This window comes from Labeo rohita, chromosome 23, assembly GCF_022985175.1.
Source record: "Labeo rohita strain BAU-BD-2019 chromosome 23, IGBB_LRoh.1.0, whole genome shotgun sequence".
NCBI classification, from domain to species: Eukaryota; Metazoa; Chordata; class Actinopteri; order Cypriniformes; family Cyprinidae; genus Labeo; species Labeo rohita.
Window position 1 is genome coordinate 12,011,114 of NC_066891.1, and position 19,420 is coordinate 12,030,533.

General features: G+C 33.5%; 1 protein-coding gene across 4 annotated transcripts in view; it reads left to right on the top strand.

The window, feature by feature from the left end:
- clstn1 (calsyntenin 1) overlaps window positions 1-18,932 on the top strand; it is a 52,466-nt gene extending 33,534 nt beyond the window's left edge. For 2 of the 4 annotated variants that reach the window (XM_051096036.1, XM_051096037.1), the window contains 11 exons: window positions 1,146-1,267; window positions 3,045-3,207; window positions 5,101-5,151; window positions 7,684-7,841; window positions 8,178-8,326; window positions 8,428-8,666; window positions 10,536-10,706; window positions 10,886-11,031; window positions 12,767-12,902; window positions 13,320-13,504; window positions 15,683-18,932. In XM_051096036.1, coding sequence (XP_050951993.1) covers window positions 1,146-1,267; window positions 3,045-3,207; window positions 5,101-5,151; window positions 7,684-7,841; window positions 8,178-8,326; window positions 8,428-8,666; window positions 10,536-10,706; window positions 10,886-11,031; window positions 12,767-12,902; window positions 13,320-13,504; window positions 15,683-15,871 — 1,709 coding nt within the window. In that variant the 3' untranslated portion in view covers window positions 15,872-18,932. The remainder of the gene's footprint in view (window positions 1-1,145; window positions 1,268-3,044; window positions 3,208-5,100; window positions 5,152-7,683; window positions 7,842-8,177; window positions 8,327-8,427; window positions 8,667-10,535; window positions 10,707-10,885; window positions 11,032-12,766; window positions 12,903-13,319; window positions 13,505-15,682) is intronic. The other 2 variants (XM_051096039.1, XM_051096040.1) reach the window with 1 other exon arrangement.
- The last annotated feature ends 488 nt before the right edge of the window (window positions 18,933-19,420 follow it).

Here is a 19,420-nt window from a genome sequence, read left to right on the forward strand (position 1 = left end):
TGTTAGTTCATGCAATTAATTTAATGTGTTATTAACACTGTTAACACATTTATTTAATATGACATTATAATGGATGAAGTGATGCACTTGACTGCACTGTTTTATCACAGCTTATTATTTTTAAATCTGTTATTTTATTTCTATTATTGTTGTATTTTAGTTTAGTTTAGTCTATCAGGTATTTTATAGAGTATTACAAAATATAAACACTTCAATAATCAATTTTTTTTGTTGGTTTTATATAAATATATACACATAAATATACAACAGTGTTCAAAAGTGTGGGGTCAGTAATTTTTTTAGGAAATATTTAAATTGAATTTTAATTTAATTTAATTTAATTTTATTTTATTCTCTCGGCCATTTTATGTGTGGCATTCCAAAAAAATTCCATAAAGATGACTTATGAATTGTTCAAATTTGACTATTTTTATTTTATTTCATTTTAATAATAATAATAATAATTCTAAAAGAATATGTCTTTTAGCAAGGGTGCTTTAAATTGTTCAAATGTGATGGTAATTTTATTTTATTTTGATATTTTATTTTAATCTCTCAGTAATTTTGTTTTATATGTTATTCAATTGTATTTTTATTATTTTATTTTATTTTTATTTTATTTTTTTTATTTCTCAGCCATTGATGTATTGTTTTCTTTTCTTTAAAAGAAATTAAATGCAGCAACTTAAAAAAAAAACATTTGAAAACAACAATATAATTAGCATTGCTGTAAAATTTTCACTAGAGAAGCATCTCATGACATTTTTGAAGATTATGAAACGGTTGCTTATAGTAGTTCTGTGGGTTAGAAATCTCATACTATGATCTCACTCTCTGGTCATTGAAGCGAAATTCCCATCGCTAGAAAAAGCTCATCAGCTGGCCCTTATGTAAGGCCGGTTACATCACAGATATTCCCCCGTTTATGAGAAATTGCTCATTGTTTTCTAGGAGAGTGCGGCTGTAGCAATCCATGCATACTGCGAAGTGTACAGCACAGCACAGTGCATATTAAATCTATTTAGCCACATTTGACCGTGAAAACACCACAGATTTTTAACATGCAATCTGCCATATAATAAACAAGTGTATTAACATGAATTACCATAGACACAAATAATTCCTGTTTATTGTGTCTCCTGCAGAGATGAACAGGCACCACTATTCCCTGTACGTACACAACTGTCGTCTTGTGCTGCTGCTGCGTCAGGAACCTACCGAATCGGAGAACTACAAACCAGCTGAATTCCACTGGAAACTCGATCAAGTGAGTCAACTTAAGACCCTTTAGAAAAACTCAGTTTTCAAAGACGCCCTTGTGTTACAAAACGCTATGTTTAGCTTGGTAGCAATAAATAGGCCACCTCATGTGTTGAATTAGGGTGTAAACATACTTAAAGCTGTGCTCCACAACATTCTCTATTCATATAGTCCATATTACACTTTCTACCTTTCTAACCCAGTAATAGTGTTTTTATACATGAAACATTACAATAAAAAGAGAAGAAACATTAAAATACCTGATTTAAAGGAGAGCTCCACTTCCAGAACAACAATTCACAAGTGATGTACTCACCCCCTTGCCATCCAGGATGTTCATGTCTTTCTGTCTTCAGTTGTGAAGAAATTATGGTTTTTGAGGAAAGCATTTCAGGATTTTTCTCTATATAATAGACTTTGTTGGTGCCCCGATTTTGAAATTCCAAAATGCAGTTTAAATAGAGCTTCAAAGGGCTCAGCCGAGGAAGAAGGGTCTTATCTAGCGAAACGATCGTCATTTTTTCGGAAAATGAAAATGTGTATACTTTTCAAGCACAAAACTCGTGTAGCACAGGCTCTGGGATGCGCGTCTACGACGCTATGTACTATTGAATCACGTCGAAAGTCACAACGGAACTACAGGCAAAGTGTTTACAAAGCGAACGCGCAAAGACTAAGACAGTGCAAGTAAGTCAAACACTGTTTACAGACAAAAAGGTACGATGTTGTCGGACGATTCTGAAGTTGTAGGAGAAAATAGGATGGAGTTTTTTCACCATACTCTACCTTTTTGAGCTGGAGTACACAGATAATGAGCTTAGACGTGATTTGTAGTAGTGATGGGAAGTTCGGATCATTTTACCGACTCGGACCTTTGAGTCTCGTTCAGCAAAATGAACAAATCTTTTTTTTCGAGTCATTTCGTTCATTTTAGCAAAATATAATTAAAATGTTACGTGTTACTTCCCTAACACATCTACTGCTTACACAAATGTTGATCACACTACAAACAAGACAAAACTATAATGCTATAAGAAACAGAAAAGATTAATTCATTGTTTACCTGGGTGTTTAGTCTATGACTAGCTCACCTCACTATCTGACAAGTTTTCGGGTTTGAGTCGTTTGTTCTTCACATGACAGCCCCATAAGATGAACAACTCGAAAAACCCAAAGACTCGAAACAGGTGAGCTAATTCCAGTACAGAACCTAATAGGATGTTGCGCGTGCGCGACTGAAAGAATCCCCGAGATGACTCGTTTTTCTTGAGTCACATTAAAGATACGTTCAAAATGAGATTTGTTGATCACTAATTCGTAGCATCGTGGACGCGCATCCCAGAGCCTGTGCTACACGAGCTTTTGTGCTTAAAAAGTATACAAATTTTCTTTTTCCGAAACAAAATTACAGATCGTTTGCTAGATTAGACCCTTCTTCCTCGGCTGGGATTGTTTAGAGCCCTTTGAAGCTGCATTTGAACTACATTTTGGAAGTTCAAAATCAGGGCACCAATGAAGTCCATTATATGGAGAAAAATCTTAATGTTTCCCTCAAAAAACATAATTTCTTTACGACTGAAGACAGAAAGACATGAACATTTTCGATGACAAGGGGGTGAGTTAATTATTTATAAATTGTTGTTCTGGAAGTGGACTTCTCCTTTAAGCAAACCTAACTGTCCATTTAGGAAGGTACATTTTGTCCTCTAAATGCAAATCTGTATGCTGTAGCTGAAGCAGTCTACAGTTAAACCGAGGCCCTGATCTAGTATCTCCTCTCCCAGGTGTGTGACAAAGAATGGCATCACTATGTGTTGAACATTGAGTTCCCAGCAGTGACTTTGTTTGTGGATGGTGCCACCTTTGAGCCCTTCCTGGTCACGGAGGATTACCCTCTGCATGCCTCCAAGATCGAAACCCAGCTCACCATCGGCGCCTGCTGGCAAGGTACTCTCGCTAATGATCTATTGATTCTTCGCACACACAATGATGCAACCTCAGGTTTAGACTTGAAACCTCTTTGTCGCCAGCTGCAGCTGAAATATATGCATGCTCTATATTAGTAAGTAGTTTGTCTTTGCAATTTGTAGAGAGAGAGTTTAATAACCCCAGTCATAGATGAAATAAGAATTTGTTTTTGCCAGATGTCATTAATTAGATGATTTTACAGACATTTTGTGGCTTTTATTCCATGTCATTTTTTTTTACTAGTGTACTTTTTAAAAGTGTAAAAGTGTAAAAAAAAAAAGAATACTATTTCATTATTATTATTATTTAGGGTTTTTATTTAGGGTTATTATTAAGTGTGAAGAACTGAAACCCTATCATTTTTGTAGGGATTTTTACTATTATATTTACTATTATTATTGTAATTATTATTAACAACCGGTGTTGGGGGTAATGCATTACAAGTAATACGAGTTAAATAATCAGATTACTTTAAGTAACAAAAAAAAAAAAAAAAAAAAAAAAAAAAAAATATATATATATATATATATATATATATATATATATATATATATATATATATATATATATATATATATAAAATTAAATAAAAAAAAATCAATATAATATAAATAAAACAGGTGCAGAGGCACTTCCTTCAGCCTGAGGGTTATTAATTTCACTTATGGTCTTAAATGGCCTTTACAGTTGCTTAAAAATATAAATTTTGTTTTTTTGGTATAAAAAATTAATAAGCAAACCTAGCTCAGGTGACAAAAAGTAATGCAAAAGTAACATAATGCATTACTTTCCATAAAACGTAACTAAGTAATGCAATTAGTTACTTTTTTTATGTAGTAACACAATATTGTAATGCATTACTTTTAAAAGTAACTTTCCCCAACGTTATTAATAACTAATATTAAGAATTGTTAGCTGTATTCAATATTTTTTAAATACAGGACATTTAATTACTTGAATTAAACACTTACACACTAGCAGTCATAAGTTTTTGAACAGTAAGATTTTTCATGTTTTTTAAAGAAGTCTCTCTTGCTCACCAAACCTGCATTTATTTGATCCAAAGTACAGAAGAAACAGTCATTTTTGAAATATTTTTTACTATTTAAAATAACTGCTTTTTATTTGAATATATTTTAAAATGTCATTAATTCTTGTGATTTCTGAATTTTTAGCATCTGTACTCCAGTCACATGATCCTTTACCAAAATAAGATTTGCGGCTCGAAAAAACATTTATTATGATGTTGAAAACAGCTGAGTAAAATTTTTCAGGTTTCCTTGATGAATAGAAAGTTCAGAAGAACAGCTTTTATCTGAAATAGAAATCATTTGTAACATTATAAATGTCTTTATCATCACTTCTGATTAATTTAAAGCATCTGCGCTAAATAAAAGCATTAATTTCTTTAATTTAATTACCAAAAAATAAATAAATACTGACTCCAAGCTTTTGAATGGTATAGTGTATAATGTTACAAAAGCGTTTTGGATCATATCATCTGACACTGAAGACTTGAGTAATGATGCTGAAAATTTAGAACACAGGAATAAATTACTTTTTAAAATATATTTAAATAGAAAACAGTTATTTTAAATAGTAAAAATATTTAGAATTTGTACTGTTTTTGCTGTACTTTGGATCAAATAAATGCAGGCTTGGTGAGCAGAAGAGACGACTTTAAAAAACATTAAAAATCTTACTGTTCAAAAAATCTGACTGGTTGTGTATACAATATTTAGAATTAAAATTTGAAATACTGTATTTCTTGGCGTCTTTAATGCATGACAACATGTATCAAGTGACTTTCTTTCCCTTAACTATGTATATTGAGTCCTGGTCTTTCCCTGCTTTTCTGTCTTACCTCCACAGACCTCTCAGGACATGACAATGATACTGAGACTCTCTCAGAGCCTTTGACAGGTTGCCCTTGTCTTTCCTGATTACCCCAATATGTCAAAACGCACGTCTATTAACGCCCTGCGCATGTGCGGTTCTTCTGCAGTGTGAGATTCGGCTGCAGGAGGACCGTTCATGCACAGCTTCAGTCTGCAACGGCATAACATTTGTAGCATGATGCGATTAAGTCGAGAGACGCCATGTCATAAACCCTGCCTGTCTTGTTCTTCATTCCGTTTTCTTAATTCATCAGTCCAGCTCCATCTAATTTCAGTTTGCTTCCAGATCTGGTGAAGTACACAGCAGACAGTATATTACAAGCAAAACAACTCCAACTGACCTTAGGGATCTGCATGTTTTTATGATAAATCAGAGGGTTTGGCTGCATTCCTTGCTGTGGTTTGCAGGATTATTTATGCCAGTGCTATAAGTGCAGCAGTCAGACAGTGTCTCATTTCTTACTCTGTGACCTTGCTGCCTCCGAGAGCAGCTTTACAGCATCACTCAGTGTCACATTACTACTGAGGTCATTCTGACCATTCCCGCATCTCTCTGTGTCCTTCAGACGCAGTCGTACTATAGAGGACATTAGATGCTGCTAGAAACATACAGTACTATGCTTTCATTTTCATCTTAAAGGGACTGTTCACCCAAAAATGAAAAGTGTTTTTAAAATATTGTTTTGAATGTATGTAACATTTTTTACACAGTGCTTTTCCATACAACTACATCTGTCAAAGCCAAAACACCGTAAAAATAGGCCATATGACCCATTTGTCCAATTTAAAAAAGGTGGATTTTTCAAATTATAAAGTTATATTAAAATATTTTTTTTCTTAATGCATTTGTTATTTAATAAATTATAAACAAAATAAATAATTAATGTGTTTTATTAAAATAAAACATTTATTAAGCAAAGACGCATGAAATTGATCCAAAATGACAGCAAAGACATTTATAGTGTTACAAAAAGTATATTTAATTTATGTATATGTATATATTTTGTATATATATAGAGAGAGAGAGAGAGAGAGAATTTGATAGAACATGTAACAAAATTCAGCTTTGCCATCAAAGGAATAGATTACATTTAAAATATATTAAAACAGAGAACAGATATTTTAAATTGTAGTATTATTTTTAGTATTTTGTATCTAATAAATGTAAATAAATCTTTTAAAAACATTCAGAAAACTTACTGACTCTGAACTTTTAAAGGGTAGTGTTTCTATTTTAATATACATATATTTAAAATATAATAAATTAGAAAAAAATATTATATTATATTTTTCTTGTATTTTTGAGCTTATAAATGTGGATATATCTTTTGAAAACATAAAAAATCTTACAGACACTGAACTTTTAAAATGTAGTGTAAATGTACTGTTTTCTAGTTAAATATATATTTGTATTAAACTGTCTGTAATGTATTAAAATAGAAAACAGATATTTTAAATTGATAAATCTAATAAATGTAGATAAATCTTTCAAAAACATTGAGAAATCTTACCAACTGAATTTTTGAAAGGCAGTGTACAGGTACTTCTTTCTATTTTAATATATATTTAAAATATACTAAAACAGAAAACAGATATTTTAAATTGTAGCAATATTTGTAGTATTTTTGATCTAATAAATGTAGATAAATGTTTCAAAAACATAAAAAAAATCTTACAGACTTTGAACTTTTGAAATGTGTAAATGTACTGTTTTCTATTTTAATATATATTTAAAATATGTTAAAATAGAAAATGGATATTTTAAATTGTAGTAATAATTGTATTTTTTTATGCAGATAAATCTTTCAAAAACATCAAAAAATCTTACCAACTGAACTTTTGAAAAGTAGTGTAAAGGTACTTTTTTCTATTTTAATACATATTTAAAATAGAAAACAGATATTTTAATTCCTAGCAATATTTGTAGTATTTTCGATCTGATAAATGTAGATCAATCTTTCAAAAACATTAACAAATCTTACAGACTCTGGGCTTTGGAAAATGCACTTTTCAGACTGCATTTATGTTGCTTTTTGGTTAGTTTTTATGTCTTTTTGGAGCTTTACAGATGTGGTCTCTGTTAACAGTCATTCTATACAAGGAGCAGCGTAAGGTTCTTCAAAAATCTCTACTTGTATGTTTTATGAAATAATAAGCACATTTGATTTGAAATTATGCAAATAATGAACAGATTTTCCTTTTTGGGTTATCTATTCCTTAAATGTTGATAACAAGTTCAAAAACACACAGCATTATCCTCACCAAACCATTTAGAAATATACAAATATGTGTAGATTCATGTTGCCTCATTTTCTTATGTGCCACTTTGTGTTCATTCCCATTCATTTGCCTTTTTTCCCCCACCAAAAGTTGCATGAGGCTACAGGCCTAAATCAGGTCATCCATCATCCTGTGTGACGCACCGGGTGGCACCAGCACTGAACACTTAACATGCATGAGCATCAGTCACACGGCCTGTGCACACTGAGCATGCTTGAGCACAGCAGAGCGTACATTCGGTATCTAACAGGCTCTGTCCCGCTCCGGGTTTGTGTAGGTGGCAGCGCCCGCATGACTCAGTACTTCCGGGGCAACCTAGCTGGACTCATGATCCGCTCCGGCAAACTGGAGAACAAGAAAGTTATCGACTGCCTCTACACCTGCAAGGAAGGTCTTGACGTGCAGCTTCCAGAGGAAGTAGCCTCTGCTGTGAAAGTGAGTGCATGTGAATGTTGAAGAACACTGCTTTCATTCTTTTAGGCAAAAACAAACAAAATACTGAGAAAATCACTTTTAAAGTTGCCCAAAGAAAGTTCTTAGCAATGCATATTACTAATCAAAAATTAAGTTTTGATATATTTACGGCAGGAAATTTACTAAATGATTTTTACTTAATGCCTTATGATTTTTGGCATAATAGAAAAATGTATAGTTTTGACCCATACAATGTATTGCTGGCTATTACTACAAATATCCCCGTGCTACTTCCAGGGCCACATTTGTGTTTCCAAGGTTAACCAAATGGATATACGTTTCTCTGTCTCTCTCTAGGTGGAGTTTAACCCCAACCAGTCCTCTCTGAGTCTGGAGGGAGATGACATTGAGAGCTTTGAGAAGGTCATGCAGCACATCTCCTACCTAAACTCGCGGCAGTTCCCCACCCCAGGAATCCGCCATCTGCGTGTGTCCACCACAGTCAAGTTAGTTTCCATCATTACAGTTAATCTGCATTAGGCTAGCAAGCCCCACCCACTTTGAAATATTATTGGCCCAAAAAATGATCTCTTTTGCAATTCTTTAGATGCTTCAATGAGGAGACGTGCATCTCCGTGCCTGACTCTGAAGGCTACGTGATGGTTCTCCAGCCAGAGGAGCCAAAGATCAGCCTCAGTGGAATAGACCATTTTGCCCGCGGAGCAGCTGAATTCGAGAGCACGGAGGGCGTCACGCTCTTCCCTGAGCTGCGCATCGTCAGCACCATCACACGTGAGGTGGAGGTGGAAGCTGAGACCGAAGCCGAAGGCGAGGATGATCCCACAGGTAAGCTGGGAATGTGAGATACATATATTTTGCTGAGAAAGGTGAAGAGAGGAAAAATGGATTATGAAAGAAAAATAATTTATTCCAAATCTGTATGACATTTGTCTAATACACAAGAAAAGATGTTATAAGAATTTGGAACAGCACATTAAAGGACTCCACTTCCAGAACAACAGTTTACAAATAATTTACTCACCCACTTGTCATTCAAGATGTTCATGTCTTTCTGTCTTCAGTCGTAAAGAAATTATGGTTTTTGAGGAAAACATTTCAGGATTTTTCTGCATATAATGGACTTCATTGGTGCCCCGAATTTTGAACTTCCAAAATGCAGTTTAAATGCAGCTTCAAAGGGCTCTAAACGATCCCAGCCGAGGAAAAAGGGTCTTATCTAGCGAAACGATCGGTCATTTTTTTCGAAAAATAAAAAGTTGTATATTTTTCAAGCACAAAAGCTCGTGTAGCACAGGCTCTGGGATGCACGTCCACAATGCTACGAATTAGTAATGGGTCGTTCTTGAATCTTTAATGTGACTCGGGAAGAACGAGTCGTCTCAGGGAGTGATTCATTCAGTCGTGCATGCGCAAAATCCTATTAGGTTCTGTACTGAATTAATTCACCTCTTTCTTGGGGTTTTCAAGTTGTTCGTTCATCTTATGGGGCTGTCACATGATGAACGAACGACTCAAACCCGAAAACTTGTCAGATAAGAGGTGAGGTGAGCTAATCATAGACTAAAGACCCAGTTAAATTAATCTTTTCTGTTTCTTATAGCATTATAGTTTTGTCTTGTTTGTAGTGTGATCAACATTTGTGTAAGCAGTAGATGTGTTAGGGAAGTAACACGTAACGTTTTAATTATGTTTTGTTAAAATGAACAAAATGACTCAAAACGATTTGTTCATTTTGCTGAACGAGACTCAAAGGTCAGAGTTGGTAAAATGATCCGAACTTCCCATCACTACTACAAATCACGTGTAAGTTCATCATCTGTGTACTGTGTATGGCGAAAAACTCCATCTTATTTTCTCCTACAACTTGAGAGGAGGACATTGTTGTACCTTTTTGTTTGTAAACAGCATTTACAAACTTACTTGCACTTTCTTAGTCTTTGCGCATTCGCTTTGTAAACACTGGGTCTGTAGTTCCACCTACGTTCCGTGTGACCTTTCGACGTGATTCAGTAGTACGTAGTGTCATGAAATCGCATCCCAGAGCCTGTGCTACACAAGCTTTTGTGCTTAAAAAGTAAAAATTGTTATTTTCTGAAAAAAATTACAGATCGTTTCACTAGTTAAGACCCTTCTTCCTCGGCTGGGATTATTTAGAGCCCTTTGAAGCTGCATTTAAACTACATTTTGGAAGTTCAAAATTTGGGCACCAATGAAGTCCATTATATGGAGAAAAATCCTGAAAAGCTTTTCTCAAAAATAATAATTTCTTCACGACTGAAGACAGAAAGACACGAACATCTTGGATGACAAAGCGGTGAGTAAATTATTTGTGAATTGTTGTTCTGAAAGTGGAGTTCTCCGGAAAGTGGAAATGCAAATGGTTAAACAGTTTCTTGAAGCAATATTTTGGATTCAAATAGTGGTAGAAATACTGACGTTGTCTATATAATGGATTCTAGGATGAAATGTATAGCTTATGCTATAGGAAAAGAGAGTCTAAGAGGTTTTCCTTTAGCTAATGTATTTTTAATGCATTGTAAGTGTTTCTAACAGATTACCTTGCTTCTTACAATCGATATTTGCCATAAAATTGCATAGTGGACTGTTTCTGGACATTCAAGTCTTTCCTAGATTAAATTTAATCAAATGGAGAGTTTGCTCTAACTTACTTACGAATGTTTTTTTATTTGGCAGTGCAAGAGACGGTGGTATCTGAGGAGATCATGCATAACTTAGACACGTGTGAGGTGACTGTGGTGGGAGATGAACTGAATGGAGATCATGAGAGTTTGGAGGTGGATCTGGCTCAGATCCAGCAGAGAGCTCTGGAGATGAGCTCCTCCAACGTGGGCATGGTCATCACAGGTACTCATCCACCTGCATCAACAAACAACTGCTGTATATTTGTACTCATTTGTTGGATTACATTTGAGTTTTGTTCATCGTAGTTTATATTCAGCATCTTGCTGAAAGGCTGATCCGATGGTATTGAAACTTCGGTGCTGTAATCTTGACAAACAGTTAAAGCTTGTCTCTGTCCACAGGGGTTAACACCATGGCGAACTATGAACAGGTTCTGCACCTGATCCGCTACAGGAATTGGCACACAGAGGCTCTCTTTGACAGGAAGTTTAAACTTGTCTGCTCTGAACTCAATGGCCGCTACATCAGCAATGAATTCAAAGTCGAGGTATGACTGACCACACGCTGTTATCAGTGTCATTACTTAATGTATTACCTTCACTAAAATGTTTTACTGAAACCATAGTTTCTGCTTAAACACCACAGTACCTACAGTTAACTGTGTATATACACACATCCATTCAAAATCTTTGGGGTCAGTAAGATTTTTTTTCTTGTGTGAATGTATTAAACTGAACAAAAGTGACAGTAAAGACGTTTATAATGTTATAAAAGATTTCTGTTTTGAAATAAATGCTGTTCTTTTGAACTTTCTATTCATCAAAGAATCTTGAAAAAATCAAAAACAAGCAGAAAAACTGTTTTCAACAATGATTACATTAAGAAATATTTCTTGTGTGCCAAATCAGCATATTAGAATGATTTCTAAAGGATCATGTGATATTGAAGACTGGAGTAATGATGCTGAAAATTTAGCTTTGATCACAGGAAAAAATGACATTTTAAAATATATTCAGATGTTTTTTTAAGGCAGTTACTGTATTTTTGGTTAAATAAATGCAACCTTGATGCGTATAAGAGACTAGTTTCAAAAACATAAAAAGTCTTATGCACACCAAACTATTGTCTAGACTGAAAAAAAAATTACTTTTTTAATTAATTCTATTCATTATTTTTTTAAGCTTTCAGTTTTTACATATATATACAATGCCGTTCAAAAGTTTGGAATCAGTAAGATTTCTGTAAGATGTTTTCTTCTACGATGTTTTTATGATCTTGTGAAATATTATTACAGTTTAAAATAATTGGTTCTATTTTAATATATTTTAAAATATAATTTATTCCCGTGATGCAAAGCTGAATTTTCATCAGCCATTTTCCAGTCTTTAATGTCAGATGATCCTTCAGAAATCATTCTAATATAGTGATTTATTACTTTTAATTATCAGTGTTGAAAACACTTGTGCTGCTTAATATTTTTGGAAGCTGTGATTCTTTTTTTCAGGATTCTTTGATGAATAAAAAGTTAAAAAGAACAGCTTTTTATTAAAAATAGAAATCTTTCCTAACAATAGAAGTCTTTACTATCACTTTTTATCAGTTTAACAAATCCTTGCTGAATAGAAGTATTAATTTCTTTAAAAAAAAGAAATAATAAAAATGTACTGATCACAGACTTTTAAATGGTAGTGTATATTGTTACAAAATATTAATATTTTGAATAAATCCTGTTCTTTTTAACTTTTTATTCATTAAAGAAAAAAAAGTATCACAGGTTCCAACAAAATATTAGGCAGCACAACTGTTTTCAACATTGATAATAAATCAGCAAATTAGAATGATTTCTGAACGATCATGTGACATTAAAGACTGGGATAATGATGCTGAAAATTCAGCTTTGAAATCACAGGAATAAATTACATTTTAAAACATATTCACACATGTTTGTTTGTTTACATTGAAATAATATTTCACAAAAATACTGTTTTTTTTTTCTGGATTTTTGATTAAATAAATGCAGCCTTGATGAGTATAAGAAACTTATTTAAAATAAATAAATAAATAAAAGTATTACGGACCTTTTAACTGTCTAATTTTTTTATTATATGTAAATATGTAAATGCAAAAAATCATTGGTTATATTTAAGTGTTCTGTATGTTATATACAAGGCTATATCAAAATAAGCCAAATAAGCATATAAAGAGACTAATTCTGTAGCAAATTGTATTGTGTTGTACTGTGCAGATGGCAGTTGTATGACTGTCTTTGTTTATGTAATCAGGTCAACGTGATCCATACAGCCAACCCCATGGATCACGCTAACAACGCTATGGTACAGCCTCAGTTCATCAACCAAGTACAGCACGCTTCCGTGGACCTGTCTGGACACAACCTAGTCAACACACATCAGGCCTCAGGTATTTCTTCTTCATCCCTCCATTTCCTTCTCCTCCCGTTCTCTGATCCATCTGTTCAGCTTCTCGTGGAAATAAAGGCGTTTCATTGGCTGCACAGTATCTCTCCTAGATTATTGCACTAATCTCTCATTAAAGATAATCCAGACTTTGTAATCAAATGAATAAGCTGTTTAATGTCGAGCTCAAAACTGAATCCAGTTTCTTTCTATGAGTTTTCCCGCAGCTTAAAGTCAATTCAAAAAGTAGGGCAGTTATGGAGCGCCGTGTACTTAGCCCGTTTTTAATGGCGCACTTTTAGGGATTATATACAAGTGCTGTCTACAACATCTGGACAGCTGGTGAGGGGCACCTCAGACAACCTCTTTTAGGTGTTTTTTCATCCTGAATGCCAAATCTGTGTGCATCCATTCTTCACAGTTGTCCCCAGCGCTGCCACCATCGTTATTGTTGTGTGCGTGAGCTTCCTGGTGTTTATGATCATCCTGGGCGTCTTCCGTATCCGTGCTGCCCACCAGCGCACCATGAGGGACCAGGAAAACGGCAAAGAAAATGAGATGGACTGGGATGACTCTGCACTCACCATCACTGTCAACCCAATGGAGGTGCGTTCTTGAAACAGTGCTTACTCGCTTATGTATAATTAATGCAGCAGAGGACTAAACCCATCAAAAACTCAATGTACCATTGTAAAAATGCCCCATCCCACCTCCTTCTGCTTATTTATTCCACTAATTTGAATTTTCAATCAACTGAACAACAATTTTTTGAATAATGGTTGTTGTAAGAAGTGTTAAATTAGGTCATTTCAGGGATATTGCACTTATTGAGAGATCATTTGATGTGATTCATAAAGCCCAGACTTCCATTATAGGGCTTGGCATAAAATTATTGGTTCACTTCATTTCAAGTTTAATTTATTTTAAAAATTTTTTTTTTTTTTTTTTTAGAAATTATCTTGTACTATAATCCATTTATATATTTGATACATAATGGCTTATTTTATTTCATTTTATTGTGTGTCATGCATGTGACAGTAACTAACATCAGTGGACTGTGAACATGCAGATTGTGCAGCCCTCTATAATTATAAAATATTCTAAAATTAAAAAAAGGTTAGATATTTTATTTTATATTATTTTATTTTATTTTAGTTTGTCATGTGACATTAACCAACATCAGTGTACCGTGTACATACAGATCGTGCAGCCCTATATAAATAAAAATTATCCTAAAATAAAAACAGTCAAAATAAAACACTTACTAAAAAGTTTAGATAATTTATTTTATTTTTTATTTATTTTAATTTAGTTTTTTTATGTCGTGTGACATTAACCAATATTAGTGGACTTTGTACATGTAGATCGTGCAGTCCTATGTAAATGAAAATTATTCTAAAATAAAAACGGTCAAAATAAAACACTTACTAAAAAAAGTTAGATATTTTGTAGATATTTTATTTTTATTTATTTTATTATTTGAATGTCATATGATATTAACCAACATCAGTAGACTGTGTACATGCAGATAGTGTAGCCCTATATAAATAATAAAATATTATTTAATATAAAAACACAAAATAGAACAAAGATTAGATATTTTCTTTTTTATTTGTTTTATTTATTTATTTATTTTATTTTGTGAAATTAACTAACATCAGTGGACCATGTACATGCAGATTGTATGGCCCTATATAAATAAAAAATAAAACGTTAAAATGAAATACTAAAAAATATTTTTATTTTATTTTATTTTACATTAACATGCAAATGTGTTGTCAAATTATTGAAATATTAATGTAAAATCTCACGGGTGTTTCAATAAAACATTTACATTAGAGCTTCAGCTGACAAGAAAGTTTCGATTTTTTTTTTTTTTTTTTTTTTTTTTTTTTTTTTACTTATTTTGTGACATTAACATCAGTGGACCATATTCAAATTTAAAATGGTTAAAATAAACACTTACTAAAAAATGTTAGATTTTTATTTTATTTTAACCAACATGCAGATGTGTTGTTAAATTATTGAAATATTAACCTAAAATCTCAGGGGTGTTTCAAGTAAACATTTTACATTAGAGCTTCAGCTGACAAAAAATTTGGATATTTTATTTTATTTATGTATTTTTTTACATTAACTAACATCAGTGGACCATGTACATACAGATTGTGCAGCCCTATATAAATAAAAAATATTCTAAAATAAAAAACTTACTAAAAAAGGTTTGATTAATTTAATTTAATTTAATTTAATTTAATTTAATTTAATTTAATTTAATTTAATTTTAATTTTATTTTATTTTATTTTACACTAACCAACATAGAGATGTGTCATTAAATTATTGAAATAGTAACCTAAAATCGCACAAAGGTTTCAAGTAAACATTTTACATTAGAGTTTTATCTGACAAAAACGTTTGGAGACATTTGGTGACATTAACTAACATCAGTGGACCATGTACATGCAGATTGTGCAGCCCTATATAAATAAAAAAATAATAATTTTATTTCTACTTGTTTTATTTTAATTTTAATTTTATTTTACTTTATTTTATGTGACATTAACCAACATGCAGTTGTGTCGTTACACTGTTGAAATATTAACCTAAAATCTCACGGGTGTTTCAAGTAAATATTTTAAATTAGAGCTTCATCTGACAAAAAACTTTGGGAACTCCTGTTTAAAAAAAAAAAAGTATGATTCCTCATAAATCGACTCTTTTGAATGAATCCGCATACATCTATTATACAGTTTAAAGAACATCCCGTTCTCTCATCCACTTAGACTTACGAGGATCAGCACAGCAGCGAAGAAGAAGGAGACGAGGAAGAGGAAGAAAGCGAGGACGGAGAGGAGGAAGACGACATCACCAGCGCCGAGTCAGACAGCAGCGAGGATGAGGGAGGCGAACAGGAAGACCAGCAGGGCTCGAGCAGACAGCAGCAGCTGGAGTGGGACGACTCCACCTACTGATCCTCCTGAACACACAACAGTACACACTACTTACCAACACACACGTACACACACACACTCACACACACAATGACAAATCCACCCATGCACAGTCACATCCCTCTGCCAATAGGGACGCCCACGTTCCCCCTACCTAAGGAGCCATGCGTAAAAAACGCGGAAAACACTGAAAACTAACCGATTATACAATATATGTACAATATAGATGCGAATATATCCGGTGTCTGTCGTGACAGGTGTTGCAGTCCGCTTCATTTCCACCCGCCGAGGCTTCCCTATCGACATCTTATCGTGGTGGTATTCAGTGTAGTATAGTATCACAGCTCAATGCAAGTTCCTAATTTATTGAATCCTTTCCGAGGGAGTCCCGGCCTACGTTCGCATTTTCTTTCAACTCCGTACGGACGCATCCCTGCACTTTTACGTTCAAGCTTCGAGAATGATTTAATGTATATTCCTTGCACATGATGTTCTAGGTTGATTTGCTACAGGAATACTAAAGTTTTTTTTTTTTTTTTTTTTTTGTAGAAAAACTCCTTTCACTTTATATTGCATGGCAAGATTTGCAATCATGGGTATGGAAGAAAAACAACTGCTTTTTGATATTTTGTAAATACAACCATGTAATTAGTCAACGTGTTAGTGAAAGCCTAACCAACGGTTTCCGGTATCTAAAAAGACACTGCTGTAGAATATTTATGTCAGATGCTTTTAGCATGTTTCAGAAATCTCGTACAAAACACGTCCGCTTCACGGAGAGAAACCCATGACAGGCTGAGGTTTCTGTGGCAAAGTGTCGCTCATTTTGTCTTTTCTCTTGGAGGTGGGGTGTGCATCTTTTCGTTCCGTTTCATAGTGTTGGATGGGCGTAGAGTCGGTTCAGTGCTTTGGCTTTACATATTCTAATTCTAGCTGGGCTTGCGACGGCACAAATGCTACACCGAGGCTTCAATGTTTTTAATTCAGTGACGTTTTGGGGACTAATAATCACATTCAGGTGATAAATATACAGTTGTTGTTTTTTTTTCACGTGGTACTGTATGTTGTACAGTTTAGACACTGCAGTTATTTAAGCCATTCTTAAGTGATAGTGCTTGTATTTTCTGTAATAAATAGCGACCAATTGGAATCACAGTATGCACTCTCAACATTTATGACTGAAATGACATGGGAAATGGGTGCGCTGGTGATTTATCGACTGTCTGTTGCGTACTGTTACAACAGTCAGTTATATGAACAAAATTATGAGGGGTTATTTTAATTAATTATATATATATATATATATACACACACACACACCTCTAATTTTGTATTTTTAAAGTGATTTTCTTTCCTAATTTTAATATTTCAAGATTAACCCACGTTATTCTTCTCATTTCAAAGCCCCTAAAAGCATTAAAAGGGCTAATTTGCCTCATTAAAAGAAATTCAACTCTTAAAGCTTAAAATATTTTTGCAGTATGGCCGTTGGATTTTATTGTACATGGAACTGTACTGTAGAGTTGTGTAAAGATATTTGTTTACATTGGTAAACTTTTATTCCGTTTTGGTGACGCTATCAATCTAGTCCAGATTTGCAGGTCATTTCTCTTCAGAATCATGTCATAGTTTCATTTCCTACCGTGATTGGATGTTTCAGGATGCACCCCGTTTGAAAACGGTTAACTACTGGAGAAAATAATTTTTAGTTCGCATTGGGCTTGAAAGAGAATGTTAATATTTAGGAGATTGTACATTGTTTGATTGTTTAGGAAAGACGGATGTGAAGCTTTAGGGTACTACATTCAGATTTTTTTGTTTACATGCATGGATATTCTCAGTTTTAAGGCCTAAGCTATGAGGCTTTGTTACGATTGGTGGTATGAATATATTTTATGTTACGTCAGAAGGGGTACGAGTTGTCGAGAAGGTCTGTTTTTGTGACCCGGCAGATTTTTAGTTTTCGTTACATGTTTTGGTCATCAGGTTCCCCCTCAAAATTGACCTTTTGACCTTTTTAGAAAAGGTCCAGAATTCAGCTGGTGGAATTGGGAGTGCCTTTTGCCTATCACAGCGCATTAATAACAAAACTAACCAAACACTCATCCATGCCATTTTAGTTGTTGCAGTTTTCTCATTTTATAATTATTTAATAGTAGATTTCTTACAGGTATGGGGAAGTGATTTTACTTTTATTTAATTTTCTGTTAGGGATCAACAGCTAGTGGACGTTTGAATTGTCCTGCATAGATGTCTTGTGTTCATGTTGATGTGTAGAGAAAATAGGTCCATACTGTATCATCAATGAATATTGTACTAAATCATGTTTGAGGAAATCCACTTGGAAAAGATGTACATTATTATAGGCAGCATATGTGGGTATGTGTGTATAGTGAAAGGTGTATCTCCTGAAAACGCTGTATGAAATTCACAAGATGATTTCTCACAAGTCTCTCACAGTGCAGTCTTTTAAAAAAATAAAACGTTTGATTGATTGTAGACCATTCCATGAGACCAAATTTAGTATAATCAATGTTTGTACTGAAAATCGCACAATTGTTTGTATCTTCCCTCCTTTCCCCAGACGCAAATATTCATCTGCAGGTTCTCAAGGGAAAAAAAAAAATCATGTGAATTGTATTTCAAATGTGATTTTGTCATGTGGTTTTAAGACGCTGGCGCAGAAACTTTCCATAATAAATAAGCGGTCTGTGCCGAGTGTTGAACGGCTGCAGATGGTGGGTGTCTAAACGGGGCATTGTCTTTGCATGTATAACACAAGATATAAATATTTCCTGTAACTGGCACATGGTACTGTGGGTTTGGAGTGGAGTAGATGGGACAGGAGACTGGTGATACTACTGAATCAAAGATGATCTGTCTCAGATTTGCAGCCTTCAGTGGTCATTGTTCACGTTTTTGATTACTTTTATTTTTTTTGCTCTAGAAATGAAAACCGGGGATGTTGTAGAACTGTTGGATGCTGCCTTCCAGCTCATTCACTTTTCTATTATTCAGAGGAATAATTATAGTGAAGTTGATGCTTGCTCATGAACAAAATAAAGGATGAGATGGGAATAAAGTTGTGTTGAGTTTCGATTTTTTTCACTTGATACATGATACACACTTGCACAGTTTCGGTCTATGCCCACCTTTACACAACAAGAGACTGTTATTGTAAATAGAGAAAAGAAAAATGCTGACAGCTTTTCAGATGTTGATCACCAAATATATTCAAATACAAAATATTTACAAATTTCAATAATAATAATAATAATAAAAATAAAATTGTATATATATACACTACCGTTCAAAAGTTTGGGGTCAGTACATTTTTATTGTTTCTTTTTTTTTTTTAAGAAATTAATACTTTTATTCACCAAGGATGTATTAAGTTAATAATTAAAAGTTTATTAAAAGTTAATAATAAATAATTTACATTGTTATAAAATATTTATATTTTGAATAAACACTGTACTTTTTAAACTTGTTATTCATGAAAGAATCCTGAAGAAAAAAAAAAATCACAGGTTCCAAAAAATATTTGGCAGCACAACTGTTGATATTATC